This window comes from Simochromis diagramma, unplaced genomic scaffold (genome assembly GCF_900408965.1).
Source record: "Simochromis diagramma unplaced genomic scaffold, fSimDia1.1 OVJJ01000344.1, whole genome shotgun sequence".
In the NCBI taxonomy this organism is placed as follows: Eukaryota; Metazoa; Chordata; class Actinopteri; order Cichliformes; family Cichlidae; genus Simochromis; species Simochromis diagramma.
The window spans coordinates 8,080,796-8,108,560 of NW_024387375.1; the positions used below are offsets into that span (position 1 = coordinate 8,080,796).

Sequence of the window (27,765 nt, forward strand, 5' to 3'; positions counted from 1 at the left end):
GGATTCAGTCCTCTTTGGTCCCTGACCATCTCCACTATGCTTAGGGATGTAGAAGCTCCATTCATATTGTTGCTATGATAGTTGTTTAGGGCTCTGATAGTATGTTTGGGCTAGTTGTCATGCTACAGAGGGAATTTCAAACACCTCCCTGATGGTAGTGCATGATAGATATGAGTCAAAAATGAGTAAAACTGCTTCACATTGCTTCATATTTGAGACATACATTAGTTTTGAAGAAGTAGGAGAGTAGAAGTAGAAGGAACAAAGTAGAAGAGGAAAAGAGCAGAACAGTTCAAGATTGAGAAATGTGGAAATGTTTTAAGAGACATTTTAAGTTGGGTTGTGTAGCACTAAATACAGGTACACTGTAAATATGCCGTATAAAGTCTGCAATAATTGGCAAGAGGCCGCCTGCATAGTAAATCTGATGTGATTTTCAGCTCAGGTTGCATATATAGTTGTATATGGTTTGTCTAACTGAGCCAAAATGAAGTTAAAATGGAAAATCAAAAGAAAAAAGGGAAGCTCTTTCCACAAAAGACAAACCAAATCAGAGGACTAGTTAATAAACATGTTGTATAAAAGTGTAAAGGTGATGGGGAAATAAAATGCGCTGAGGATTCTCACAGGAAGCACTGCACTTGGTTGTTCATGAGAAAGTAAACTTTTTATATTAATTGAAATTATTACTAAACAAAACGATTGTATGGCCTGAGTTTATATGCAGCGTGTCCATCAGGTCCCAAACCCTTTCCAAGTTTGCTGTTTGTTAGTTTTCATTGCGTTGTGTTACTGACAGCTTTGGAGAAATGACGGTTATTCTGGCCTGACAGGCCTTAAACAATAAATCTCAGGGACTTTTCCCTTGCTGTAACTTAGAATACAAGATGTACTGAAACAGTTGGAGGTAAAAATCTGAGGCGTTTCCCTGAAATCACAAGTGTTTGTGAGTCTTTGGAATTTTCTTTTCTTTTCTTTGGCATCATGTGTTCCTTTATGAAAATTTCAAAACCCTGTTACAACATGTGCTGTACTTCTGTTGTGTTCTTGACACGTTACTGTTGTTTTCAGTTTCACTCAGTCAGATGTATCTGAAACTTTGTGCGGTGTTAATGATTACATAGATTAGCTTATTATATTAAAATAAGCTAAATAATGAAATATAGGCATTTGTGTACATAGTTTTTCATTTGAACTGTTCAGCAGATTTAGGTTGAGTGAGGGTATACAAATGTTGCTTTTCATTTTTAGTTAATATTAAGTAATACTTGTGTTTGGTTTGGCTGTAAAACCAGTGGAAAGTCCCAGATCTACACTGAACTTTACCAACTCCCATTGGTCTGATGTGTCTTGTGTGTACATGGGAGTCTGCCAGTTGTTTCTGTAAATGCCTGATGATTCTTTTGCCACTAAGTGAGGACAGATACATCTAATGTGTTGCCAAAACATATGTTTAAGATGCTGCAGTTCAGATTGTGGTACTGCTTTTTCGAGAGCAGCCGTTGATCTCATCAGTAACTAACTGGTTTAAAGCTCTCTTTCAGCATGTTGTAATCTCTTTAATTTGCATCGTATTTTGAAGTCTGAATGTGAACTCCCTCTCAGAGGCCAGGTTCTCACACTGTGCCCTGTTTGATGGCAGGAAATAGATTATGTTATGATCACTTCCCTGTTTTAAATATTTTAATCAGACATAGTAATCTGCAAATGGCCTTCAGTAAAATGTGTTAAGACACTTGTTTATCATTTCCTCTTCCCGGTGTGGAAACACTGATGAGAACAGCCACCTCTGTGGGCTGAATTCCCCCCCGTAGGGTAGCTGTGGGCTGTTGGGTTTCACTTCTGAGTACTGTGCCTGCAGCTTGGACTGAACTTAACTTTTGCTTTCTGCAAAGAGGCCAGTTTAGTGTCACACACTATACAGGTTACTGATGCAGTTTTTCACTCCTGTTGCTAATTCTTTCTAGTTGAATACCTCACAGATTGTATTTAGTTCTTTGTTTTACAGCAGTTTGTATGTAGATTTATCTAAAGTTGATTAAAGTCCCGAACCTTGCTTTGCTTACAGCTGGAAATATATTACAGAATATTTCAGACTTCCCAGCGTTCATCTGGTAATTGGGTTAACATCTCTGCATCGCTTCCACAGAGTGTAATAATTTAAGGAAGTTTGTTTTATTACTCGTGAAATCAGCTTCTTAAAGAATATAACACAATCCTAATTAAAAGGGTATTTACTTCATAACATACTTGTTGTATCCTATTCTAGTGACATTTCTGAGAAAATACTCAGTTCATAATTTTCTAGTGACATCATAGCATTATAAAAATAACCACCTGGTGAACAGAGGGTGAATTTCCTCCACTGCATGACAGTAACTTTATCAGATGGGAAATCAAATACTTAATGACTGCTCACTGAGCTTGCTGAGTATGAGTAGAGTACGCTCCTGCATGCAGACAAATAAGCACAGTAGCAATCCCTCCCTTTTTCTCAATTTGTAAGCAGTGACAGTTAAGCTGAAGTTTTCATTGGATTTCTATAGTGAAATTTGATCATAATGTTAAACCTGGTCAGAACTGCGCAAGTAACCATGAAGCTAACAGTTGATGAATCAGCATTACTTATATATAATTATATATATAAGTTAATATATATAATTAACTAAGTAGTATTCTGCATACTAAGACAGTCAAGAATGTTTTTGTTTGTTTATTTTTGTTTGTTTTTCTCTGCCTTGGATCATGAATAACAGAAATATTTGCCTATTCAGATAGACACTATAGTGTATTATAATGCTTCTTTTGGAGGATCAGGTTTCTTAGTGACTCTGGTCCACGTTTCCGTGACAGTGCCACGCAGATTTGTTGGCTGAACATTCATAATGCAAATCACCTGATCTGCGACATCACAAAGATGCTGTATTAATTTGAGATTTGAAAATAAGACCTCACTTTCCGGTTCTAAGTTGACAGGAGTGGCACAAAGTGTGGTTTTTCTTTCAGCGAGTTCTGAAATACAAAACTAGCCCATGTGGAATCAACAACCATGCCACATTCAAAGTCACTTAAATCACCTTTCTTCCTGATCATGAAGCTCACTTTGAACTTCAGAGGTCATCTTGACCGTGTACATGCCTAAATGCATGCCGTATGCATCCTGGCATGTGACTGGCTAATTAGACATTTAACAACAGCTTAAATAGGTATATCTAAAAAGTGTCCAGTGAGTGTAACTAACCATACTTTTGTACACTTTACATCCTGGCTACAGTGTCACAAGTGAGATTGTTAAGTGGGTGTAAAGGTTAAAATTAAAGAATCCCAGGAGCTCTGTCTCTGACTTAGCATTAACATATATCTGTGAGAACTGTGTATGCCTTGTTATATAATTTGTTTACATTTCTGTGTGAAAACCTTTACTGATTATTTTCCTAGAGCTTCAGTCTCTCCTACCAACAAAAACCCTGCTTGGTTAATGCTGACTTGGCCTAGGACCTTTTGCAAGAGACATTCTTTATATTGAATCTTGACTCCCATGTACTGTGTATTGCTATTAGATTAGCAAAGTTTGGAATCATTATAAAAGCTTTTTGTCACTAGACCTTCCAATAATCACATTATTAAGATAATATGAATCCATATCATATGCTTGCCTGGCAGCTGTCTCTCACTGCAGTCTGTCTCCACCACTTTAGCCTGAATGGGTCTGAATGTCTATTAATATCTGCACAGTACACACTCAGATGGTCCTCCAGCACCGGTCTAAAGTGAGGGCAGAGACTTGGACTTCTTGGCATGCACGACATGTTTGTGCCGAACTGTTCTGTACAAGCTAAGACGGGAAAAGCGCAATAGGACACACCTATTTTACAGTATATGTAACAAAGAGCTGTCTCTGAACTTTTTTTCAACTTTATGTGGTGAAATCCTGCCTGTTGTAATCTGACATTAGCATAGGACAAGACTTTAAAAGTATTTACTATTTAGTTATGCATTTCCATCGATCTGCAGGATGTTGAATGAAGCTTTAGTTGGTCAGAAAAAACACTTAAAATAAAATATTAAATATTATATTAAACAGTTTTTAAAGGTTTAACTTCTAAAATGTTTGCTGCTATTACGTTATTATTTTTAGGCTGTATTATTTTTACTTGGGTTTTACTAGTTTTGTTGATTTGGTTGAATAGTAAGCTTGTGGCTTGCTTTCACTGTGGTTTTCTTTACTATTAATATTTGAGATTTGAAAATAATCAGTAATTGCAATTTTATCAAGTTTTTTTGTTTAAAGGAAGAAAATAACAAGCCCAGTGTATTCACTTTACCTAGTTCAGCACAACACTAAATTAAACATGCAACACAAACAAATTAGTCCAACCTAAAAAAAACCACCAACTTTCTATAGCATAACATTCAATAAGTCAGGCCTGTGACTGTTGCCGCTTTCAAAATGTGATTATAGGAATAAGGGGAGAGGGAAGGAATTCTCTGAAGACACCGTGGGGGGTTGGGCGGAGGGGGTGCGAAGCAGCCGGCAAGCTGACAGCGTGTACAAGAGTGGGCTGGGCCAAACAGGAAACGATGATGTCATAGCAAAAGTGAGCGAGAGAGAAGGGGAAGGCAGAGTGGTTGAGGGGGAGAGGAGGAGTGGCACTGATTCAGAGATGAGCTCAGCTGCATAGGCGTGGGCTGCTCGCTCTCTCCTCCCCCTCTCAGTGCTCTCTTGCTGCCTGCTTTGGCTGCTGCCAGTGTTTTGTTATGACAGCGGGGGAAATCGCCTGCCTCAGTAGAATGAACTAGAACAGCGAAGAGGAGAGACGCCGGCTCCCGTTGACATGGTGGGAGATTTATTTTTCTGGAGCTTCTGCTGTCTCAGGCTGTGGAAAAGGGATAAGAAGGTGAGCCTATTCGCTGCTGCTGATGCTGATGCTGACACTCTGGGTGTCTTCTGATTGATTTATAGTATTCATGAGCCGGCGGGGAGGCAGCGAAGCAGGTCTCTAAGCTGGTTCAGATAGTTTGCCGGTTGCTTCTGCACAGTCTTGTTCCAGCATGCCTCTTTAATGTTAAAGCCAGAGCATGAAATATGGTGTGTTTTGTGTGTCCCTTTAAACTGGGTCAGTGTATTGCTTTTTCTAATTACAGATATGCGTCTTTTTTTCTGCTCCGGTGTCATGAAAATGTGATGAGCCATGGCACACATGCTATTTTTAGGATGCGTTCTTCCTCACATAAAAGTGCTAGCACATTCAAAAAGATTATTTTTAAAAATCACTGTCAGGACATTTTCATTTATTTATTTATTTTTAATGAAAGTGGATTTGAGACTTGCAGAAAGAGAGGGAGGGGGGCCGACAGGCTGAATAGCAGCTTTCCAAAGCGGAGGCCAGGGTATGCTGTGGCACTGTACGGTTTGTGACGGTAGGGGGTTTCCATTCAGACAGCATCAGTGTGACCCACTGTCTTCCCTGTCAGCCTTTCAGTCTAATTATGTTTGCTTAAATGATGTGTACTGTAGCTTCATCATCTTTTTACTTGATTTCTGTTTAGCCAGCTTTGATTGCAGTTTTGTGCAGCATCTTGATCATACTCTGTGTTAAAGCTTTAGGAAATCCCTTTGACAGATTTTAGTATTTGACCCAGTTGTAGCTCAATCTCAGTGCAGCAAATCAGGTATCAGATACACATGCTCTTCTGACTATTCCCCCACATGATGTCATTTTTTTTAAACACAGCTATTAAAATTTTGTTTTGCTTTCAGTGAACTCAGTCACATATGGACTGCGTATTTCTGTTTAGCTCATGCAGGATGCCTCAGAGGAAAGTTCATTACATCAAGGACGGGTTTAAGCAAAGCCAGATCTCCTATAATCCTGTGAGTCCATTCAGAGTCACCCTTTGCATTGTTGATATGAGGTCATTCTTTCACGTTTTGCAAGAGTGTTGTTAAGTCAGAGGATCCAACCGGTGCTTCTAGCTGCAGGGGTTCTGTTTCAGAATGGGTGCACCTTTATTCATGTTTGGTGTGTATGCCTAGGAAATTTGTACAAATAGTCAATGGTTTGGATATGCAGACCTGCAAGCGCCTAGTGACGTTATCCTTTGACTGTGTTCCTGTGGTGTCCCAGAGGCATCAGATTTCCACTAATGTATTCCTTAAATAGATAAGTTAAAAAACAATATATTCAAATATATTCAAGTTTTTTCTCATTAAACATCTCACATTTACTTTGCTGTTAATATAGTTTCATAAAAATCATTATGTCTTCACTTTAGACGTGAGATCAGTGTGTCAACTTCCCAGTGCTTTGGCCCTGCTGTTTTCTAGAAAGTTCTTCACGTCTGCGATCAGACATGTGGCATCTGTTTGTGGTCCTTTGTATTCACTGCTGTATAAGGCTTTGTATAAGGCTTTCATTAGTAAACATAATCAGTGAGGAAAATGTGAAATGATGTGATGGAAATGGAAAAATGTCACGAAGAAGATATGAAAGATCTTGAAGCAAAACCGGAGCAAAACAAGAACTAAATGATTTGGGTTGGAACATGACGTATGAAATAGAAATGAGAGACTGTTAACTGTAAAAACGTGTCTTTGAAATTTTATATAAGGAACTGCCGCCACTGGTCTGCCTTAGTTTTTTCAGCCCATGTGTTTGTAACATAATCTACATGCTAATTATAACTGTATTTACTCAGGCCTCAGTGTTGTTGTTTTATCTGTCACTGAGAGTATTACACTGTTGTAAATTCCTAAAAAACAACCTCCAAGGGTCACTTCACATTCCACAGCCACTCTAAGGTTGCACTTATAAGTCATTAAAAAACAAACAAAGTTTGAAGGCTACATTAACCTAAAAGTGTCTGTGGGTGACGGTCACACGTTGGTGGTGATGAGGTAACACTCGAAACTACTTAGAAATTTTTCTTCCCCATCACCTCATCAGTACTTCTTCACCAGAAAAACCCCGCAGACTGCAACCACTTAATAATGTGGTGATAATGTATGCTAAACTGTTTAAGGAGTGAGCTCTTTAAACTTGAGGGATCCTCAGTGTTTGGAGAAAATTCAGATAATAGAATTTTTTTTTAAAAACTTAAGTACTGATGTGTCAGACAGTAGATACTTTTATCTACATATAGTGTGATATAGTAAAAACAAGATGATGAGGTCATTGTGAAGAAACTTTCCAGCAATGACTTTCACAATTTAACATGAAGACTCTCCTTGATTCTGTTTCACACGCTGATGATGAAATTCTGCTACTAAATTAAAGGCTTCTCTCCAAACATGACTTTTGTTAGATTCACTTGTATGAGCTCTTCTAACATTTAGCCTATGTGTTGTAAGATTTACCCAGCTTGGTTAAAACTTGTTTAAAACTTGTTTCAAGTGCCCAGTTCCCCAGACATGGATTAGCCAGAACACAAAAACTTTTTTTTTCTTTCTTTTTTTTTTTTTTTTTTTACCTGGGATTAGGCTTAATCCACATCTTGGAAAGAAGCTAAAAAATAGTTTTGATGTAGAGATGAGTCATTCAATTCAATTCAAGTCATTTCAATTAAATTCTGTGTTATTTATATGCCACTTAATCACAACAACAGCGGCCTCAAGGTGCTTTATAATGTCTACAGTAATAGAGAGAAAACGTCAACAATCGAACAACCCCTATGAGCAAACACTTGGTGACGGTGTAAAGCAAAAACTCTGTTTTAACAGGAAGAAAACCAGGTTAAGGGAAAGAGAAGCCATCTGCCGTGATCGGACACGGCAAGGCAGACTGTAGAAGAGAACCAGCGTTTAATAACTCTTATGATTAGACTTAGTAACAAATAATGTACCAACTATTTGGCAAGTGTAGCTGTTGTGTAGCTAACTTCTATCAATTTGCTGAATATTAAACTAATTGAGAAGATTAAATAAACTAATTTCAAGTTACACTAGGCTGTTAATGACACCAAACAAACCAACTTCCTTCATGAATGTTATATATAGAATTACATATATACATGTAGAAGAAATTAGCATTAAAACTGCACTTTTAGTAAACTCCACACTCTTTAAAAACATCATTAGTGATCATTAGACCTCAACTGTTCTTTAGCTTCATTTCTCTCTGTCATCCCATGAACATGGCGCACGTGGCAGCAGAGTAACGGCAGCTTGACCCGGTTACTCCTGGACCCCGTGGACCCACTTCCTCTCCCCCCCAGGCACACATGTGTTCTCTGTTTGGTTTGTGTTCACTCGAAGAGGACACGAGGCTAGCGCACACCATCGCACACACTCTTGAGCATGACTATGAGCTAATGCAGACTCGACACACACCCACAGACCTTATGTCAGGATAGGATGTGGAACCCGTGGTGTATTAATGCATTTGGTGTTTCTCAAACCTTTTTTTCTTTTTCTTTTTTTTCCATTGAGTGATTTCGTATTTCATCTTTTGTCCTTTATTTTTAATCACTCAATCCACACTTTAGAGGGAGACCACGTCCTAAGTGTGAGGGGAGCAGCTGTCGCCTGTCACATGCGGGTTTAAAGAGGGTGTGTGTGTCTGTTGTGTCTGCATAGCAAGCAAATGGCCGCCACAGAGTCAGGGCGTGCAGAGCCACACGTCCGTTTCATCTCCGTCCAGCTGTCCTCTCTTCCTGTCTTCTTAATTTATTTGCAGGGCTGCACCTAAGAGAAATCTACACCTAAGAGAAAATGTGGTGCTAAAAATAATCGGGCAGCTTTTGTGTTTAACTTTACAATGATCTCCCATTCTCACAGCACTTGCTGCTTTAGGTTGTGTTTACATGTCCTTTCGAAGTCACGGTGTAATTTTTATGGCTCCTCTTTTTGTGACTGCTTAGTTGACGAATAAAGAAATTAAGCTGGTCGATTAACCTCGCAGCTGCCTCGTTCCCTGTGTCCATTACAGAGCCTATTTTCTATTTTCTCCTCTTTTGTTCTTAGGATACAAGTTGACTCTTATTCTCCTGTTAGTGGTAGACTCCAACTTTTGTTGTTTTTAACTTCAAAAGCAGAAACTGAAATATTTAACATACAAATAAGTCAGGATGGGGGCATATTTTATTGCTGTGTAGCTGGAAGGAGCTGAATTACTTTAAAAAGCCATAAATTAATTGCGGGGTCTCCCTTACTGCAGCCCAAGGCCTCGACATGTGTTTACTTGTTTGTGTGTCTTCACTGCTGTTTTCCCAGGAGGGAGGAGTAGTCGACATATGGCTGTAGACGGAGGTTTTCATTGATTCTTTGATCTTCACTTTTCCCCTCTCTGTTTTTAGGTTTACTACCATTTAAAAGTAGTTCTGCTTAGAGGCTGATTCAGGTTTGCAGCCATGAGTCCTTTTTATAATGACCTGAATCATATGCAGTATTGCAGGGGCACAGTCAACGTTAATATTTCATCAGGTATTCTGGTGATTGTTTCTCCACTAGTTTATCAGAAAGTTAAATAACGGAACAGCTGAATGAGTAAATTCTGTTTGCATGTGATTGATTATTCTTTGTCCAGCTCTCCTCCACGCGGTGCCCCTTCTTAGTCCTCCTGTATCTCATTAGCATTGTAAATCAGTGCAGTTGAGGAGTGCTGTCAAGGGGTCCACTCCCTCCAAAAATTTCTGCCACTAAAAGCAAAAAATGGACTAACAAGCACAGCCTCTGGGGAGCAAATGGCTCTCATGGGCTTGACCTTAGGTACTTAATTTCATGTCTCATGTTTAATCATTAAGCCTTTGAGTGGGTGGGTCGTTTGCATGGACAGGCGCCACATTACCTGAAGGAGTCAATAATAATACATCGAAGGCTACTTAATCAATTATTTTAGTCGATGAGTGTCGCAACAAGCAAGGACAGGGAGCGGCATTAAAAGTGGGGGTGTTGATGCTTGATTTTTCTGGTCATTTTAGTGGTCTCTGGTCTGAGGAACACCCAGAGCTTCACCCTCAGAGCTGCCAGTATGAATTATCGGCTGGTCTGTTTTCTTTATTGGCCATAACTCAATTCTCTCTCTTGTTTGCAAAACTGCCCCGAGCTCTGGAGGGCATCTGGCAGCAGCAAACTCGATGTTTGTGCATGAGACTAATGATTACCCTCAATCACCAGACCTCGCCCTTCTTTCCAGAGACAGCCTCGTGTTGCTTGTTGCTCAAAAACCCTGAAATATTGCTACATTTTTCGTCTTTAGATAGGAGAAAAATCTATTTAACATCGGACTCCACCACTCTGTTTACATGTTCATTTATGTATTTGTGTGTATGTGTGTTTTTTAACAGGTCGCAGGGGAACAGAAATATCACCCAGAATGCTTCACATGTCTGAACTGCCGATCGTTCATCGGTGATGGAGACACATACGCTCTGGTGGAGAGATCTAAACTGTACTGGTGAGCATCCGTCACTGTAAAGTTTAAACAAAAAAGCTGAGGCGCTTGCTTTATGTGTCACATCCATCATAGCCTGTGAAACTAGTACTCATGATCTTTCCCCAGTTTCATCCTCTGCCATAAGCTAATCCGCTCAGAATCCCTAGGAAAGCTCGAAAGTGTGCCATAAGCTGCTGTTGATTGACAAAATCTCAAATTTATTTCGCTTATTTCTGGCTTCAAAGGGCTTTTTGTTAACATTATGACAAACTGGTGACAACTGGCAGAAGACATGCTCATATCTGAGTGTGGTTTAAGCATGAAACAAGTCATAAAACCATTAAACTGGGAGAAGAATGCTTTTATTATCATATAAACAGTAGCTGCAGTTTGAACATCATATTGTTAGTTGCTAGCTTCCAATAGCTCCAGGGTTGCTTTAATGTTCTTGTCACAAGTTTCAGACTGTATCTATCAAAGAATATCACGAGAGAGGCGGCTAATTGTATTCTGCAGCAACATAATGACATCGCAGTGTCCATAAAGACTTAGATTCAACAAGAACAGTGAGTCTGGGGTTACACGAGAGACAGAGGACACTGAGACAGCCTAAATCTACAGAACTATGGTACCTCCCCCACAATACTTTTGAATTACTCACCTTGAGAGCTGGTGTTTTCTCAGATCATTACATTCAATGAGAGAGTCGCATGTTGCTGACTGACATGACACAGAAAGGATATCAGCAACAGCTTTAGAGTTGGGGGGGGGCATCACCTCATAGGTTATTAGTCACTTCATAACATTCTGACTTATCAAAGGTCAACCTGACTCAAAACAATGAGTGTACAGTGTTGTCTTGGCTGAGCCGAAGCAACATGTGACACTGTGAAAATTATTGTAATGAGAAGTTGATTTTTCATACAAACCTCACGAGGATTCCTATTATCTGTTTTATTACCGCTGTTCTCATTTTTAGAAAAATAAATAAAATAAAAATAAAGTCTATTTTTAATCTCTACTTCTGTTCCTCTCTGGCTCCAGTGGTCACTGCTACTACCAGACCATCGTGACCCCGGTGTCGCTACCGGACTCGCCATGCTCACGGATCCCTCACACGGTCACACTGGTGTCCATCCCGGCCTCCGCTGATGGCAACAATGGACGCAAAGGGCGCGGTTTCTCCGTGGCGATTGACCAGCCGCTAAGCCCGACCAACGGCTACAGTCCCGAACATGGACACACCGTCAGAGTCTCCCAGTGAGCCACGTTTGTGTTTTGTGGATAAAATGAATATCGTGTTTCAGTTTGTGGAATGTAGAGCAAGTGGAAAATGAAGAGGAAAGGCGGAATGAGTTAAGAGATGCAGCATTAGGGAAGGTTAATGGTGGAGGACAAAGGATAAAGGAGGGGGATTTATAAATGGAGGCCAGAGTGATAGATGAGATTCATTTAAAATGTATAATAGAGTGGAAGGATAGTCACTGTTATTCAAATGAGCTCAGACTTATCTGCTCTCTGGACAATACTAAAAGAAAAATGTCCCCTGTGTGTACAAAGGTGTTTAAGGAGATTTCTTTTGTTTCCAGGGTGGATGCCGACTGCATCAGCCCAGATGTGAAAAATTCCATTCATGTTGGAGACCGGATCTTAGAAATTAATGGGACGCCCATTCACAACGTTCCTCTGGATGAGGTATTCATAACTATTTTTATGTGTTTGCTGCTAAAAGATGATGCTTTAGTTTCACTCAGGCGGTTCTCTGTGTTCCTATTGTTTTGGAGGAAAATGGGATGATATCCATCTTCAGCTTTTGAGGATTTCTAGTGGCAAGATGAGACTTAATAATATAACCAGCTGTTTAAATAAATAAATGTTTCAGTAAATTCATAAGGGAAGTTACTGAAACATGAGTGCTTCATCTAACCCTGAACTTATAAGCAAATCCAACCAGAGCACTCCAATGAGCAGATATATCCTTTTAAGTTATGAAATGCATTAGTGCCGTTCACTTTTTGATCTGACCATCCTGTCTGATCTGTCTCTTCTTCTCCAGATTGACCTGCTGATCCAGGAAACGAGCCGGCTGCTGCAGCTCACCATCGAACACGACCCTCACAGCCAGTCGGGACAGGAGGGAGGCTCCTCAGAGGCTGAGGACCAGGTGGACGGTCCGTTGTCCACCCCACTGTCAGAAGGGCCCAGCCCCATCCTACCCATCACCCAGCCTCCCAATCCAGACATCAGCAACCTGAAATCCCGCATCATCACGTAAGACATCAATGCAGCAGCTAATATACTTTTATCACAGTTTGCTACAAAGAGTAAATGTATGTTCTCATCTTCCCATTAATAAAGTGTGGAACACCTTCCTTTATGAAAAGGTTGATTTCTTTGTTTTCCTCTCTTTTAGGCGAAGTTACAGCACTGATAAGTCGCCTGGATCCAGCAATGCCGCGTCACCAATCTCCCAGAGGAAGGACATCAATCGGTCTGAGTCACTTCGGGTCGTCTCAAACCAGACTCACCGTATCTTCCGCCCATCTGACCTCATCCACGGAGAAGTGCTGGGGAAGGGATGCTTTGGACAAGCCATAAAGGTAGATTTGAGTTGGCAGAGACTCCTTAGACTCATTAGTTGCATGCTACATTGTAAATGTAGCATGCAACGAGTCATACTGAAAAAAATCCAGAAGGGGGAAGCATTGAGATGAAAGAAGTTTATAGTGGAAGGCGGATGGAATGACTGGGGATTTATCACATCAGGGAATTTTTCTTTTTTAAGTTTTGTCTCTTAACATTGCTTCAGTCAGTGTTGCTTAACTTGATTTGTGCATTGTGTCTTGTTAAAGGTGACACACAGAGAGACGGGTGAGGTGATGGTGATGAAAGAGCTGATCCGCTTTGATGACGAGACTCAAAAAACATTCCTCAAAGAGGTAAGTGGAGACAGACAATCTCAGAGACTTCAGACTGTGAATGAAACATAACACAGAGCAGCTTGTGCACAAAAGTTATTGTTGTTTTTTCTTCTATAAGCCAAAGCTAAAGATTGTAGTTAAAGTGAGACATTCCTGAATGTGGGAAAGGGGTAAATGAAAAAGGCAGACGTCTCACACCTGAAGAGAAAATGAAATTAAAAAGGCATAAACTCCCCTTTGAAATAATATCAGTTCACTATGCTCACATAGTACTGTCTCCCAAAAATGATGGCTGGGCAGATTTTATTTTACCGCCCACATTAAACTTTATCTCTCTGCCGACCTCCCTAAAGAGAGCCGATAGCAGAGGATGACTCAGGTTCAGATTTCTGTGAGGCTTTTTGGGGTTTGAGGATCTGAATCACTCCTCGTGTTCCTGTTTGGCGCTAGATTAGCCTCATTCATCCAGTTAACTGCCTCCTAAATGGGATGTTTGAAGCTCAGAAAAATGGTTCCACTTTAGTTGTGGATTATGAGTGGGTATTTAGCTTTATTATTGGGTTGAAACAGTGATGAGTCTTGTAATTAGAAAAGTGAGTAAAGAGATTCGCTGTAAAATGAGCCCCAATCACAGCTAAGCAATGATTATTACTCGTGCTGGCTGCTTGTTTGTAGGTGGCCCAAGTCTTAAATTACTGAGTCTCGTGTAATCCTCATCGGTGAAGATTAGAAAAGAAGGAGGCAAACATTTCAGATGTCATGTGTAACAGTGGCGTGCTGCCTCCTCCATGTGACTTTAGTTTTACCAGTAGTGTAGTCACATTTGTAAAGTAGCAGAAGTAACTGCAAAAATATTAACACTGACTGTCATAATTTGTTCAGGTGATAGTTTTGTACTGTGAATATTTAAGATCCCTTACAGCTGCTGTGGACTTTTCCCAGAGATGTTACGACAGTGTGTGAAAATAAATAATTATTTGTGTCTTTAAGGTGAAAGTCATGCGATGCCTGGATCACCCCAATGTGCTCAAGTTCATCGGAGTCCTCTACAAAGACAAGAGACTCAACTTCATCGCAGAGTACATCAAAGGAGGCACTTTGCGGGAAATCATCAAGAAAATGGTAAACAAATGGGGGGGGGTGTTTGTTTCCTATATGGAATTCCAATGCACGGACTAGCATGGTTATTATTAATAAGGATAATAATAAAAATAAAGAAGAAGGGATTCATCACTTTATACCAGTATGTTACATTAAGTTGTGTGTTTTGGTTTTTCCTATAGGACTCAAACTATCCCTGGAACCAGCGGGTCAGTTTTGCTAAGGACATCGCTGCTGGGATGGTGAGTGTATATACTGTTAATACACTCTGGAAAACAAACCAAGGTTTTTCTGCATGGAGAAAGTGGTTTAGATCATTATTATTGTTTTGCCACTGCATACACAAAAACACAGAACACAATACAAGTGAAGATGGTGCGGTTGTATTGTCAATAACAAAACATAACCAAGATCATAACCTTATAAATAAAAATCAAATCCTGTTGAGCCAAGAGAAAAGTAGAGATCAGTGGTTGTGAGAGATAACCACCGCTTCCTGTTAGATGCACTCTGAATATCTGCTGTACACATACTTTTTGCTTTAGTCTTGCTGTTGTCTCCCTCTAGTGGTCATGTTTGTGAGCTACAACATTTGTGAGGTACTTTTCTTACTATAAAGGTTAAATCAGAGCATAAATTCCTGCAGGATAAGAACACAGGTTCTCTGGATTTCCCCCCAGATAGCTGTACAATGATGCATATCAAGCATGACTGTGTTATTGTATATTCAGCAAGAGCTTTTTGAAATAAACCCAGACAGTATTGTTCGACTTGGCAGTGTTCTACTTACAGATTATCAAAAGACTGTTTATTTATTTTTATTCTTCCTGCCTTTCCTTCCTCTCCTATCTGTCTGTCTGTCTGCCATTCAGGCATATCTGCACTCCATGAACATTATTCACCGGGACCTGAACTCTCACAACTGTCTAGTCCGAGAGGTAAGAACTTGTCTTCCTGTACACTTTTGTGTTTGTGCCGACATACCTCTGCACATACAGCATGTTTTCTTTAAGGATTTAGGACGGCGCACCTGCCATTCGCTCATACAAAAACAAAAAAGGCCTTTGTTCGCAGTTGCTATGGGAGACTAAGACGACTTAAAAAACACTCCACACAAGAAGCTTAAAGCAGAAACATTCAGCTTGCCGGACCTAAACAAGGGGAGTGCTGAACACGTGTCACATGACAACAAAATGTTTGCCTGACAGCCTGGAGATTAATTTTAAGCTCACTAGCGAAGCTTAAAGCTGATTCACCACAGATATATCCCTGAACACTATGTCTGTCTTTTTTTCAGAAGTGATGATGTTGATAGTGAAAAGAGTGAATCCAGAACTAGTAACTAGCAGGTTGACGCTTTTTTCAGACAGTGTTTCCCTCAAGCTGTAAAGCGAATGAACTAAATATGCCCATTTCCTTTATGAAAAGAGTCATTAAACCTGTCAGCCTGTGATACTCACACACAAGCTGTCCCCTGCTCCCAGCAAGTGATTTCATTGCATCTGACATCATTTTATATTGTGAATGCCGTTAATGTGAATACTTTGTGTAGTAAAAATCACATTTAGTGACTTTTGGTGAGTATGCTTGTTGCATAAAAATAAAATGTTTTGGCATATTTCACTTTAAAGAACAACACAGTGGTGGTGGCAGACTTCGGGCTGGCTCGACTCATGGTGGACGACAAGAACGGGGAAAAGCTGACGCAGGGAAAGCTGTCTGGCATCAAGAGGCCCGACCGCCGGAAGAGATACACGGTGGTGGGAAACCCCTACTGGATGGCTCCAGAGATGATCCATGGTATGAACTACAGGAAGTGATCCATGTCCTTGCTTACCTGTGCTAATCACAAATATTTTATTGAGTATGAGATCACCAAAAATATTTTGTCTTTTTCCATCGCAGGGAAGAGCTACGATGAGAGAGTAGACATCTTTTCCTTTGGTATCATGCTCTGCGAGGTAAGCTATCCATCAGCTGCTCTGGATATTTTGGATTCCTGAAGTTATATTTTTTTCATGAATAAACCCGGAATCTCAAATGTCTTCAGGGCCTCCAGATGATAAAACCAGTCTAAGGTGTTATTCTGTAATTAGAGGAAAAAGTTAACACTGTCAAACCTTGAATTTAGCCTCATATGAAACACACCATTACATTTTATGAGGGGAACAGTCTTCCTTCTCCCAAACTCCACATTTCTTAGAGGGGGAAAATTGCTTTCCGACTGAGCATCCAGCGCCACAGTGATGAAGGCTTGCAGCCTGGCCACACACCATCCACATAATTTGGGCTCAACAGTGTAGGAGCTCCAGTATGAGTTCTCCAGATGAACGTTATTATCCAGAGAACATTACAGGGATTAGAGGGCAGGAAAGCAAAGAAGTCTTCATGTGGCTGCTGACGGGCACACACATGATAGTTGTGGTCTGCTGGCACCATGAGCTTCTGTTTGGAGGGTTTGCTGGTTTTCAGCTGGAGGGCTGACCAAGACTGGGGGAGACTTCTGACACTTCAATCTTTAACTCTTTTTGCTCTTTCTTGCTCTTTCCAGGTCATTGGCAGGGTGAATGCTGACCCCGACTACCTCCCCAGAGCGATGGACTTTGGACTGAACATCTCGGGTTTCCTGGAGCACTACTGTCCCACCAACTGTCCCCGCGCCTTCTTCCCCATGGCTGCTGTGTGCTGTGACCTCGATGCAGACAAACGGTCAGACACCGGATTCATTTTGACATGTAACCTAAAGGGACAGTTCACCAAGAGTTGGATTATCACAGGAGCCAGCTTTTTATTTAAAGAGGTTTTTCTGATACTAACCAACCAAAAAAACCTATTTTCTCTATCCTTTGAAACTGGCCTAAACTTCCAATTCTAACAACTTTGGTTACTTCAGCACATTAAAAGGATTAAACAAGCATAAATCCTTCACTGTGTTGTATGACTAACTCAAGTAAACGCCCGTCAGGTACCTGGATTTTTCAATTCTGAGCAAAAAAATCAAGTTTTATTGTGTTTCGAGGTGAACTGTCCCTTTAATTTATAACAAAAGAACTTGATAAATACAAATAAATTGGAGAGGTTTACAAACTGTGGTGTCCGTCTGCTTTCTTAATACACAGGCCTGCTTTCTCGAAACTGGAGGAGTGGCTGGAGAACCTAAAGATGCACTTGGACATCGGTCTGCCCCTGATGTCCGAAGTGGATCAGCTGCACAAGGCCTTCTGGGAGCACCACAGCATAACACGTCCTGAGAACGGCCTGCACACCCACCCCGAGCAGCCAGAGTAGACCCGAGCACAACAGGGACAAGTGGGACGTTATCAGTAACCCCCACAGGGGTGGCGACCACCTTGCCTGGATTGGCGCAGTGGGCGGAGGAGTCATGTAAATACCCCTCCATGTTTGCGGGAGCAGACTGGCTCAGGCTCAGTAAATAGACTCAGGGGGAAAAATGTCAAACTGAGAAAGCCACCTGCGCACACATATTGACTTTCAAAGTAAAATCAAGAGACATTAATTAGAATTGCTTGATTCTGCTGCACCTGAAGCTAGAGTGGAACACATCATATGCAATCAGACCCGACTTTCAAATCACAAATCAGCTCTCGAATCATGTAGATTTAACTTTAGAGGTCATACCAGGTCAAGAATACTTGCTGTACTATTGTAGTGTGTATGTTCATGTGGAAATATGATCCCCCCGCCCCCACCCCTAAAAACAATGCATACAGCAGACCTTCACTTCAGGCATCTACAGAATATATTGTGCAGTAGGTGTTTGCAGGTTTGGTTTTGCTTTCTGTTTGGACGTCAAAGACGAGGGAGTGTGGGTGTGTGTGTATGTCTGTGTGTGTCGTTTAGAGGTTTAGATCGACTCATGAAGCAAACCCTTTCAAGCTTTAAATAGTTCACAGAAGAGCGCATGACTGTAAATAATGCTGTCAGGGCAAATCCTGGTTCTTCGTGTCCCTCTGACCTCATTTGGTCACAAACCACTAATCTACTTGTGTTGCTGCCCCTCTCCCCTATTTCTTGTGTAGCACTGACTTTCACATGGAGGTACACGCACCCCTTTTTGGCCTAGATTTGGTACGTTGTCTCTCAGTTTTAAGAGCCGTTGGCATATCTCATCCGCACCGACATTTAAACACTTAGCAGTGTACATAACCTATGACAATGTAAATGTTTTAAATATAGTAAATGTACAGACATATTTTATATACGTACGCGACATTGCCATATTTTTATTGGCCGACCAGAAATGGAGAGTAGAGGTTTGACTGCAGTTAAAAAGGCACAGCCGAAAGGTTTTTTTCTTCCCCCCCTCTTCTCTTTCTACATTTCCACCACTGTGGCAGGTTTGGGGCTTTTACTGTTCGACGTATGTGCAATCTTAATCCCTAAAACGTTATTTTAAACCCCGTATATGTTACATTTTCGTCTTTTCTCTCTATTCGAAAAAGCAGCAGTCAACCTGCGAGCTTTTGTGTCGCCACAGATGTCCGCTGGAATAAACGTTAAAATAATACTGGATCAATCTAATCGCATCAAATGGCTTTAAACTAGCTGAAACTCTAAGACTACTACAATTATATGTGGTTTTGAGAGCAATCAAGCAGTTCTTAAGGGTTCCCTCTTCTCTCGTGTACTGTACAGTAGTTAAGGTACTGCCTCATTACGTCAGCTGTCTGTCCCACACCTCTGTCTCTTGTTTACATGTAAACGCTGGCTGTAAATATCACTGTATTCCTTCCATTGTCTGTGTGCATCCTCAGAAATAATCTCCTTTGCACCTTCTAACATGAGACATTTATATCTGTTTGTTTGTTTTTTTATTCCTGCTGATGTTTTCACAAGCTGCATGATATTCTTGCTAGGTCTGCTCAGCTTCTGAACAGAGTTATTTTTGTCTTTATTTGAGATTTAAAAAAAAAAAAAAATTATAAAAGAAAGACAAAAAGTGTAAACTGAGTAAGCCGGGGTTTTAAAAAAAGGAAAAAACAAAACACAGCATCCCTCTCTCTCTTTTTGTTTTTAATAGCTATATACCCACTGAAATCTTTTTGTACACATTTGAGTACTTTGATTTGCACTATATAACCAAGTGGCTATTTAAAGCCACGTTTGTTAATTTTTCTCTCTTGGGCTACTTGTGATAAGGAAATAATGTCAGTTCAGGTTGAAATATGAATGCAAGACACTGATAGAGCCTTTTAACTATAAAAAATGGGATCCGGGAAATTCATCCTCTCGATAGCAAACTGTAACGTGTTTGGAGCGTGCCTCTGATTTATTATGAAGATGCATTTACATGGTTAAACTTTTAAATACTGTTTTTTGGCAGCAGATTCGTCAACCCCTCCTCTCATATATCTGAGGTAATATTGCTAATAGTTTCGTTTCAGCACCACTTTTTCTACCTAAATAAACCTAAAGTTTCCAAGCTTTTGCTACCGTGAGGATGAGATGTCCCGGCTCTGCCTGCTGCCTACAGACCAGTCCTTTGCGAATGATGTTCTGTGTTGTTTCTGACTGCTTGTTCCATGTATGACGCCCACAGAGGATGCAACCACTGCTGGTCTTTCTGACAATAGAGCACTTCCTCACCTTTTCATTGTACTCTTTTTGGCTCAGGGCCGTAATATTCTGGAGCTTTTTCTTGATTCAGTTAATCCAGCAGCTTTGCAGAAAACCGCTCCTCAGCACCGACACTGAGAAAACATGTAAACTATGTCAGTATGTACGCTCGTAACACAAATACGCTTCTGTAAAGTGAGCTCCTCCCAGTTTATGTGTTCGTCCGTGGGCACATTTTCTTTCTCCATCCCTCTCTGAGCCATGTTGAGCATGTTAGGCGTGTCTGTGAGGAAGTGTTGATGATCGCCGAGAATGTCGCCGCAGCACTTCTTTGCAAAGGATCGTTACCTCTGAACAATGCTGTGCCTTTGTTGTAAGCTAGCCTTGCCAACGATTTGAAAACATGAACTGATTTCCCTTTTTTTTAATGTATCATAAGTGCAAGCCTGATTCAAGTGGGTTGATTATCGTTGCTGAAACCACGTTGTATGAGATTTCATCTTGTTCTGTAACGTACTTATATTTTCCAGATCTCCATTGTTAGTTTTGATATTTTCATATTTCTTTTTTGTCTTATTTAATTTTTTTTTTTTTTTTTTTTTTTTACACACAAGCTGTGAAAACAATTCTGCACTTTAATCCTGAACGTTTAGACTCTGAGGAGGCAACTTTTTTTTTTTCCATTTTGTCACAGCTACAAATAAAACTGTTGCTCCTTAAAATAAACCAGGTGTCTGTTCTTCTTACACAATACTATGCAACAGTCTGGAGGCAGCCTTTGTTTCTTTATATGGAGCGAGGAAAATGGGAAATGTTTGCAGCAGTTTAATGAAATATGCAGACATGCATAGAAATACTGTATATAAGGCAACAACAGAGATCCAAGCTTGAAAGTCAATATTTGTCTTGACCACCTTTATTCTCCAACACGGCATGAACAGGCAGCTTTCTTGTCATTTGTTTAAGCAGTCTTCAGGAATAGTTCTGGTTCCTCTGAAGTGATGTATATAAAAAATGATGTGTCACTTAAGGCTTTTGTGCAGTATTATATCTATATTCACTCTGCGATTAACCTCCTTCCACTACTGAAGCACCAGTGAGCTCTAAATATGGTTGTTCCGATGACATGTGCTTATCTCGGAGAGCAGTATCAGCACTAGCTGCAGAGAAACTGTGTGGGCAACATTAAAGTGATAAAAATAGTGCTTGTTTCAACTTGGGATGATGGAGGGAGTGAGTATTTTAAAAAAGTGTTTACAAAGCAACCACCAGATGTCACCATCTGTCTCTTATTATATCCGCTCATCATTTAGATTCATTTACAGTTAGTATACACCTGTCACTACTACTGTTAAAAACGATAAACAAACACAGCATGAGTGGAAGACATGTTTACAGCTTTTTCTTAAATTAAAGCGCACAGTTTAAAGATAATTGTATTAAATCAGAAACAGTCCAGCTAAAAGCAAATATACTCTTGTAGTACTGCTGAAGTCTTATTATTTAAGCATGAATTTCAGTGTTGAGTTGTGGAGGTGCAGTTTTCAGATTCTAAAATGAGAGTATGTAAGTAAGAAATTAGTGAGAAGTGCAGTTATCACAGCTTCAACGAGGTGTCACCCTCAAGTGTGTTGCTTTGTCACAGCAACACTTTTCACAGATCTTCAGCTGACTCCAATCTGAGACGATACAAACTGCAGATCTTCATGTCTGAGAACCATGAAAGAGTTGAAGTTGTATCCTGCTTTATTCCCTTACTTGGAGTCACAGTTTTCATTTTTAATTATAAAGAGAAGATTCACAGTCAGATTCTTAAGTGGTCTAACGGACTGATTAGTGTACATCAAACAGTTGCAAGGGTTGGATGTGCAGAACAAAGTTTAAAAACAGCTTTACTCCAGCAGCCATCACTCAGATGAACAAATTGTAGCCTTGTTACTTTGTGGGTTACTGAATGCTCAAAATGATTTAGTTCTTTTTTTGAATCTTTTTGTACTATGCTTATGTTGTCTGCTGTGTGTTGAAACTGTGCATGTGAGGATTGATGACTCAGGATTACAGAACAAATCTACCTATGGATACAAATAAAGTAACCTGAACCTGTTTATACATCAAAATCAATTAATTATAGATTGGCACTAACTAATAAATACACATGTAAAAGCTCAAATTTCAGGATGGTTAGACGAATGTTTCAGCCTAAGCTGGCAAAGCATCTTATGGGTGGAAACAGCATCTAGCTACTGAAAATAATAATATTTAAAATAAGTAAATTTCCCCCCAAAATTTAAGTGCAATATTTTGGTGAACATCTTGAATCAAAGCCGGATGTCTACACTTCAATCACATCATGTCAAATATTTTGCGAAACTGAACAGCGTCACCATCATATGTTTACAATACTTTTGTTCGATTGTAGAATTTTGATAGACGGAAATGACCCCCAAAAAAGAACTAATCACCGCCTCCTCCCTCAAAAAGAAATACTAAATAAAGTAAAAACTAAATAAAAAAAACGGAGTTTAGCTTTGTCGTTATTTGTGACGCTCCAACGTTCACACACACCTGTGTTTACCTGTCCTCCTCCGATGCTAACAGCTTCCCCGGAGTGCTGCAGTTTATTCCTCTGAGACGCACGTGACCGTTCTTCCCGACGCGCATCCACGTGCGATTGTTTTCATTCCGACGATGCTGCGGCAACCGCGGCTGCTCTCTGACGTCACCGAGCTGGCAGTTAGGAGGCGGCTCGACAGTTTGAACCGCGAACGGAGAGAGAGTGTGTGTGTGTGTGTGTATATGTATGTGTAGACACGGGTTTGTCCGGTTACGGCACGCAGGCGAGTGTTTTACAGTCACTGTGTTCAGATTCGGAGAGGAAATTAAGGAAAATACCGACGAAGAAGAGGAGGGGGGAAAAGAGAAGAAGAAGGTCGCGGCCTTTGGCGCTCAGTGAAACTTTAAGATGGAAAATTCATCCAGCAACAGCCGGTTTCGGTCCGCAATGTTCAACCACGGTGAGTCCTCACATCCGACACTGAATGCGGAGATGCTCGTCTACTTTCTGAATAGGACCTACCTAAGAATAAATAAATAAATAATCACATGTCCTTCCTTTTAAACTGTATTGTTATAATTTAATCAATTAAACACACAAATCGTCACAATCTTCATCATCTCAGGTCTGTTTGGCTACAGCTCCGGGTTGTAAGCCGATGATTTAAGTGCAGGTTTTATTTTTATGGGTCTACTCAGACAGACAGGACAGGATTGAGGGTACACTTCGTCCCGCTGAATGAAAAATCCTTGGAAAGCCTGGCAGCAGCCTGAGCTCCACACGGGACGACAGCACTATAATTCTGCAGCTAAAGACTCACCACACCGAACTATTTCTGGACTACGCAGATCTGCAGTCAGCTCCATAAATATTTGGACCGTGACACTGTGTTTTTTTTGTTTTTTTTTTTTGCTTTTTTGTTGTTGTTGTTTTTTTATCTCTGTAATCTGCTGTGTTTAGCATCAAAGGATTGAAATGAGCCTTTACGAGGTGATTAAAATGGAGACATTTGGCTTTAATTCAAGAGGTTTAACAAAACTCTGGAAGGGGGGCTATAGACATCAAGTGCAGAGTTTCCTCCCCATCCAGCTGCCTTCACTTGACTGGTAATTAGTGTAGCTATGTGCCCTGAAAGGGTTAATGCAGATAAGGACCACAGCTTCATTGGGTCATTATAAAACCAGTGTGGTGAAGTACAGAGGCAAAATGACTGTACTGGGGAGATGGATGGAGAGCTTGGAGTGTATATTACACCATCACCATAAAACAAGAAGTTCTGGTTCAGTTTGTTGCCTCAGATCGCTTTTCACTGACACCTTTATGTTTTTCTTTCTCCTTTGGATGTTGTGGAACGGCATTTGACAGCCCAAAACCAAACATTGGGCTCCACTGTTGGGTTTTTCTAAGCCAAGATATTTGTAAAGTTTTTTGTCTTTTTCAGTGGTATTTTAGAAATTTTTGGACACATTGTGTTCTCTTGACATCAAATAGATTTGGTTCCCTGTTGTAAACAGTTTGAATCTCACCTGTATCTTATCGTGTTGGTGTGGGTACAGAGAGTAGTTTATTGGGCGCAGTGATCTTGTGATGTGAAGTACCGGAGGCTGCAGTTGAGCTGAAACATTCCCCTCATTGAAACAGCTGCCCTGTGGTGTACCGTATGCACAGAAGGGTTGTGTAATGGATACAAACATGGCGAAAAGAAAGTGGGAGGTGATGAGTGCTCTTGTGCTGAGCGTTCATATGATATTCTTTTCGTGTGTTGCTCATGTCATATGTTGCACCCAGATGATTAGAAATATGCAGTGAACCTTTTACTTTGTCAGCTCTGTGCTCAGTGTCTCTGCTCTAAGTAGTAGTAAGGTTCTACTACTATGCTGATTTAAGCAATAAAACAGCCCTTTAATACACAATAAGACCCAAATCCCTGTTGCAGGAAATGAGACTGTCCAGAGACAGATCTTCCGCATCCCTGTTAAATCATTTTTGTGGAGTCTTTAGATTTCACAGCATAGTTATAAGTTCAAATGTTAGTGTTTCCATGTCCTGCTGCTTGCTCTTTCTTAGGTGTCATTTCCTTTCAGAACTGCTGGCATGTAATAAAATAGAACAATTAGTTTATTGTAAACATATGTAAACTGGGTTTAATTAACAAATATACCAGATGTACTGTATGTGCTAAATACACTTTTTCACTCTGTTTGAAAGAAGGATAAATATTTTGGGAAGAAGTCAGAGTGATGTGGGTCTAAAATTATCCAAAGTGAACCCAGAGCTGTTTCTATTTGATTTGTATCCATAATAAAATGCCCAAGCTTTAATAGAGCTCAGTCTGTTAAATGCCAAAGATATATTACTCCTAAACCAAATGTTACACAATAGATAAGACACGATGCATACTAGAAGACAAATAAGGTTTGAGGGCAATTTTAAACTCTTTTAAACATTTGGATCCCTCAGAGTTAATCATGCAGTGTTTGGTTTGTTATACATCGTAGAGGTATTGGGCCAAACCCCTTAATCTTTGAATTCCAGTGTTTCGTTTAGTCCCATTGTTGCTGGTGTATAAAATCCAGCACTTAGCTTCTTCCCTCCTAAATATTCCACAGTTAGCTGTAAGTGGTATTATTGCAAGGTGGAAGCATTTAGGAAGCACTGCATCTCCACCTGGCCTCAGCAACTGCAGAGCTTCCAGCCTCCTTTGGCATTAACATCAGCATGAAAACTGTGTGCTGGGAGCTTCTTAGCATGGGTTCCATGGCTGACAGTGGGTGTTTGGGACAAGTGGCACAGTGTTCCTCAGGGAAAGCCTTGTCCTCCTGCTTTGGCTGTGCTGACAGCCTCGCTGGTGGAGGATCTCAGCATGTAGGTCAAGAGAGAGAAAATTAGGAAGTGAACCAAGTAGCTTTTACACTACTGTAGTTCTGTGAGTCCATAATTAGATGTTTTCATTCCAAAATTTGCAGATATTTTTGGAGAGCTGTGAGTGTGAATGTTAAAGTTATCCGTTTGTTGTTAACTGTGCCATCATGTCACAGTAATTTGGTGCTTCTGGAATCAACACATGCTGCTCAGTTTGGTTTTAAAGAGCAGCAGCAGTAATATGCAGCTCATACATTATATATTGTCCATATGCAGGACTGACTAAACCACCTCCTGTAACGTTGCTGCTCTTACTGAAGTGGTTGTAAATGGTGGCAGAGGCTATAATGATCTTTCAGCTCCGTGACCTGTGCCTCAGTCTGCTCTGCACGCTCACAGGCAGAGATGGTCCTGAGTTTAAAGCAGTGAATCAATATTTGTTATCGTGCCAGGAAGCCTTCCAGGATGGGCAGCTTGGAGTAAAGAAATTTGTTTTGCCTCTTAAGACTTGAAAGAATCGGTAAATGGCAAACCTCATGAATAATTTGGATCGTCGCCTGCTCATGACTAATTACTGGAGTGGCCAAATGTTTCAAAAGTGCTAGACTTTGAGATTGGTGCCAGTTTGATGCTATTTTTATCTGAACCTTTCACCAGTACAAGACTTCTGTGTGGAAGTTGGTTTTCAAATGTTATTTTCCTTGCTTTCTGTCAAACTAAACTCCTGGCTAGCCCACTCCAACTCTGTAAACCCACCAGGAGCCTCTGCCCCAAATTATTTACATAACACAAATGTGCAGACGCTGATGACTAAATTCCATCCTTTAAGCATGCGGGCTTGCAGCATCCTCACTTGAGCTTTACCACAAGCCACATGCTGATGTTGTTGCTTTTCAAACACCCATCCATCCATCCATCCATCCATCCATTTATCTAAGTTCAAAGTTGGAGAGGTAGGGTACAACCTGCACAGGCTTAAACAGCCAACAGGATCAAAATTTTATTCATTATCCCTTGTGTGTATTTCAGTAAAAGTTGACCCATGTCACTGAAACCTTTTTAAATATCTTGGCACCAGAAAGAAAGAGACAAAGATGTGTTTTTGTTGTTGTGGTTAAATTGTGGGATTATGATTGAATCTAAAAATGTGTCAATTATTTTTGATCATCAAAAGAATGCTCTACAAATATATATTGGTGTTCCATGTATTTTTACTTACTTGTTTGTTATTTTATTTATTTATTTTTTGTCGTTGAGAGTGTTGTTTAAAATTGTTTGAATTACTTGATTGAATATTGAGACTGTTTTGGAGCATTTTGTGTTTTCTGGTAACACTTCTTAGATAATCAGCATTTTCTTTGCATTTAAATATTCTCCTAAGTTTCAGGGTTGCTCATGATTTGTCTGTATGACTAAACATTTTGGTATTTATGTGTTTCTTCTCCTCCCCTATGTGTCCGACCTGTGTTGGATGTCATCCTCCTCCGACCAGATGATGAGGTAAGAAATCCTTTTTTGCTTAAATCCTACAACCACAGACAAAGTAGGGCGCTGATGAGGCTAGGCTTGACCTTGATTATCTCACCAAAATGAGGACATTGTGGTTTGTGGATGTCAGGGCATTTTATCCCTGCTAGCCGGAGTTGTTGTTCAGTTTCAGATCAGAAGTCACTTTTCTTTTCACAAATTGCTCTCCCTCATCTTGTGTTTGTTTTTGGTTTTGTTTTTTTTGCTGTGAATATTTTGAGTGTGAAATGGTCTGGGCTTTTCACCTGGCTTCATGTGAATGGGTGTGTTCACAGAGCCCAGATTTTCTTGTTCCACATGTTCTGCAGAGTGACAGCTGAGAATCTGCTACATGTTCCAGCTTTCTTTTTTTTCTTTTGTCTGTTGGATGATGAAAGGGCGACTGTAGACACTCAAATATGTAAAGTGAAACTTGGAGTCAGCAGCTCTCCTGAACCTGTGCTGCAGTTTGAGTGACTGCAGTCAAGTGTGATCAGCTTTCCAGCAACCAGATGACTGTCACCTTAGTGTCAAAACCCACCAATGCTTTTGCTTTACTCCTTTGATGTCACTGTCCAAAACCCCACAGCTGTGTTTGGCCCCACTGACTGGGGATGAAAGAGGAGGAGGACGGGGTGTTTGTTTTCCAGCCCGAGCAGTTCACAGACGAGTGGAGAGGGGTTGGATTTGCGTGGGTGTGACAAACCCCGGTTCCTTTCTCAGCTGCATTCCTGGCCTGTGTGACAGAGCTGCAGGGTGTGGTGACAGAGGGAACAACACCTAGGGAGGAAACTTCTAGCATCTGTCCAAGGCCGAGAAGTGGCGGCTGCTGCTGCTGTAGCTCCTGGCTGGATGACAGCATTCGCTCGTT

The 27,765-nt window shown here is 40.5% G+C and overlaps 2 protein-coding genes across 6 annotated transcripts in view; both read left to right on the forward strand.

The window, feature by feature from the left end:
* The window catches only part of limk1a (LIM domain kinase 1a), a 54,077-nt gene extending 33,379 nt beyond the window's left edge, over nucleotides 1-20,698 (forward strand). For 2 of the 5 annotated variants that reach the window (XM_040009035.1, XM_040009036.1), the window contains 13 exons: nucleotides 10,285-10,394; nucleotides 11,418-11,633; nucleotides 11,963-12,068; nucleotides 12,430-12,644; nucleotides 12,787-12,973; nucleotides 13,226-13,312; nucleotides 14,285-14,416; nucleotides 14,578-14,637; nucleotides 15,268-15,333; nucleotides 16,027-16,195; nucleotides 16,301-16,356; nucleotides 16,947-17,104; nucleotides 17,515-20,698. In XM_040009035.1, coding sequence (XP_039864969.1) covers nucleotides 10,285-10,394; nucleotides 11,418-11,633; nucleotides 11,963-12,068; nucleotides 12,430-12,644; nucleotides 12,787-12,973; nucleotides 13,226-13,312; nucleotides 14,285-14,416; nucleotides 14,578-14,637; nucleotides 15,268-15,333; nucleotides 16,027-16,195; nucleotides 16,301-16,356; nucleotides 16,947-17,104; nucleotides 17,515-17,683 — 1,731 coding nt within the window. In that variant the 3' untranslated portion in view covers nucleotides 17,684-20,698. The other 3 variants (XM_040009038.1, XM_040009039.1, XM_040009037.1) reach the window with 3 other exon arrangements.
* Nucleotides 20,699-22,684: 1,986 nt separating this feature from the next.
* The window catches only part of sept4b (septin 4b), a 50,008-nt gene continuing 44,927 nt past the window's right edge, over nucleotides 22,685-27,765 (forward strand). The window contains exons 1-2 of the mRNA XM_040009041.1: nucleotides 22,685-22,986; nucleotides 26,881-26,888. Coding sequence (XP_039864975.1) covers nucleotides 22,935-22,986; nucleotides 26,881-26,888 — 60 coding nt within the window. The 5' untranslated portion in view covers nucleotides 22,685-22,934. The remainder of the gene's footprint in view (nucleotides 22,987-26,880; nucleotides 26,889-27,765) is intronic.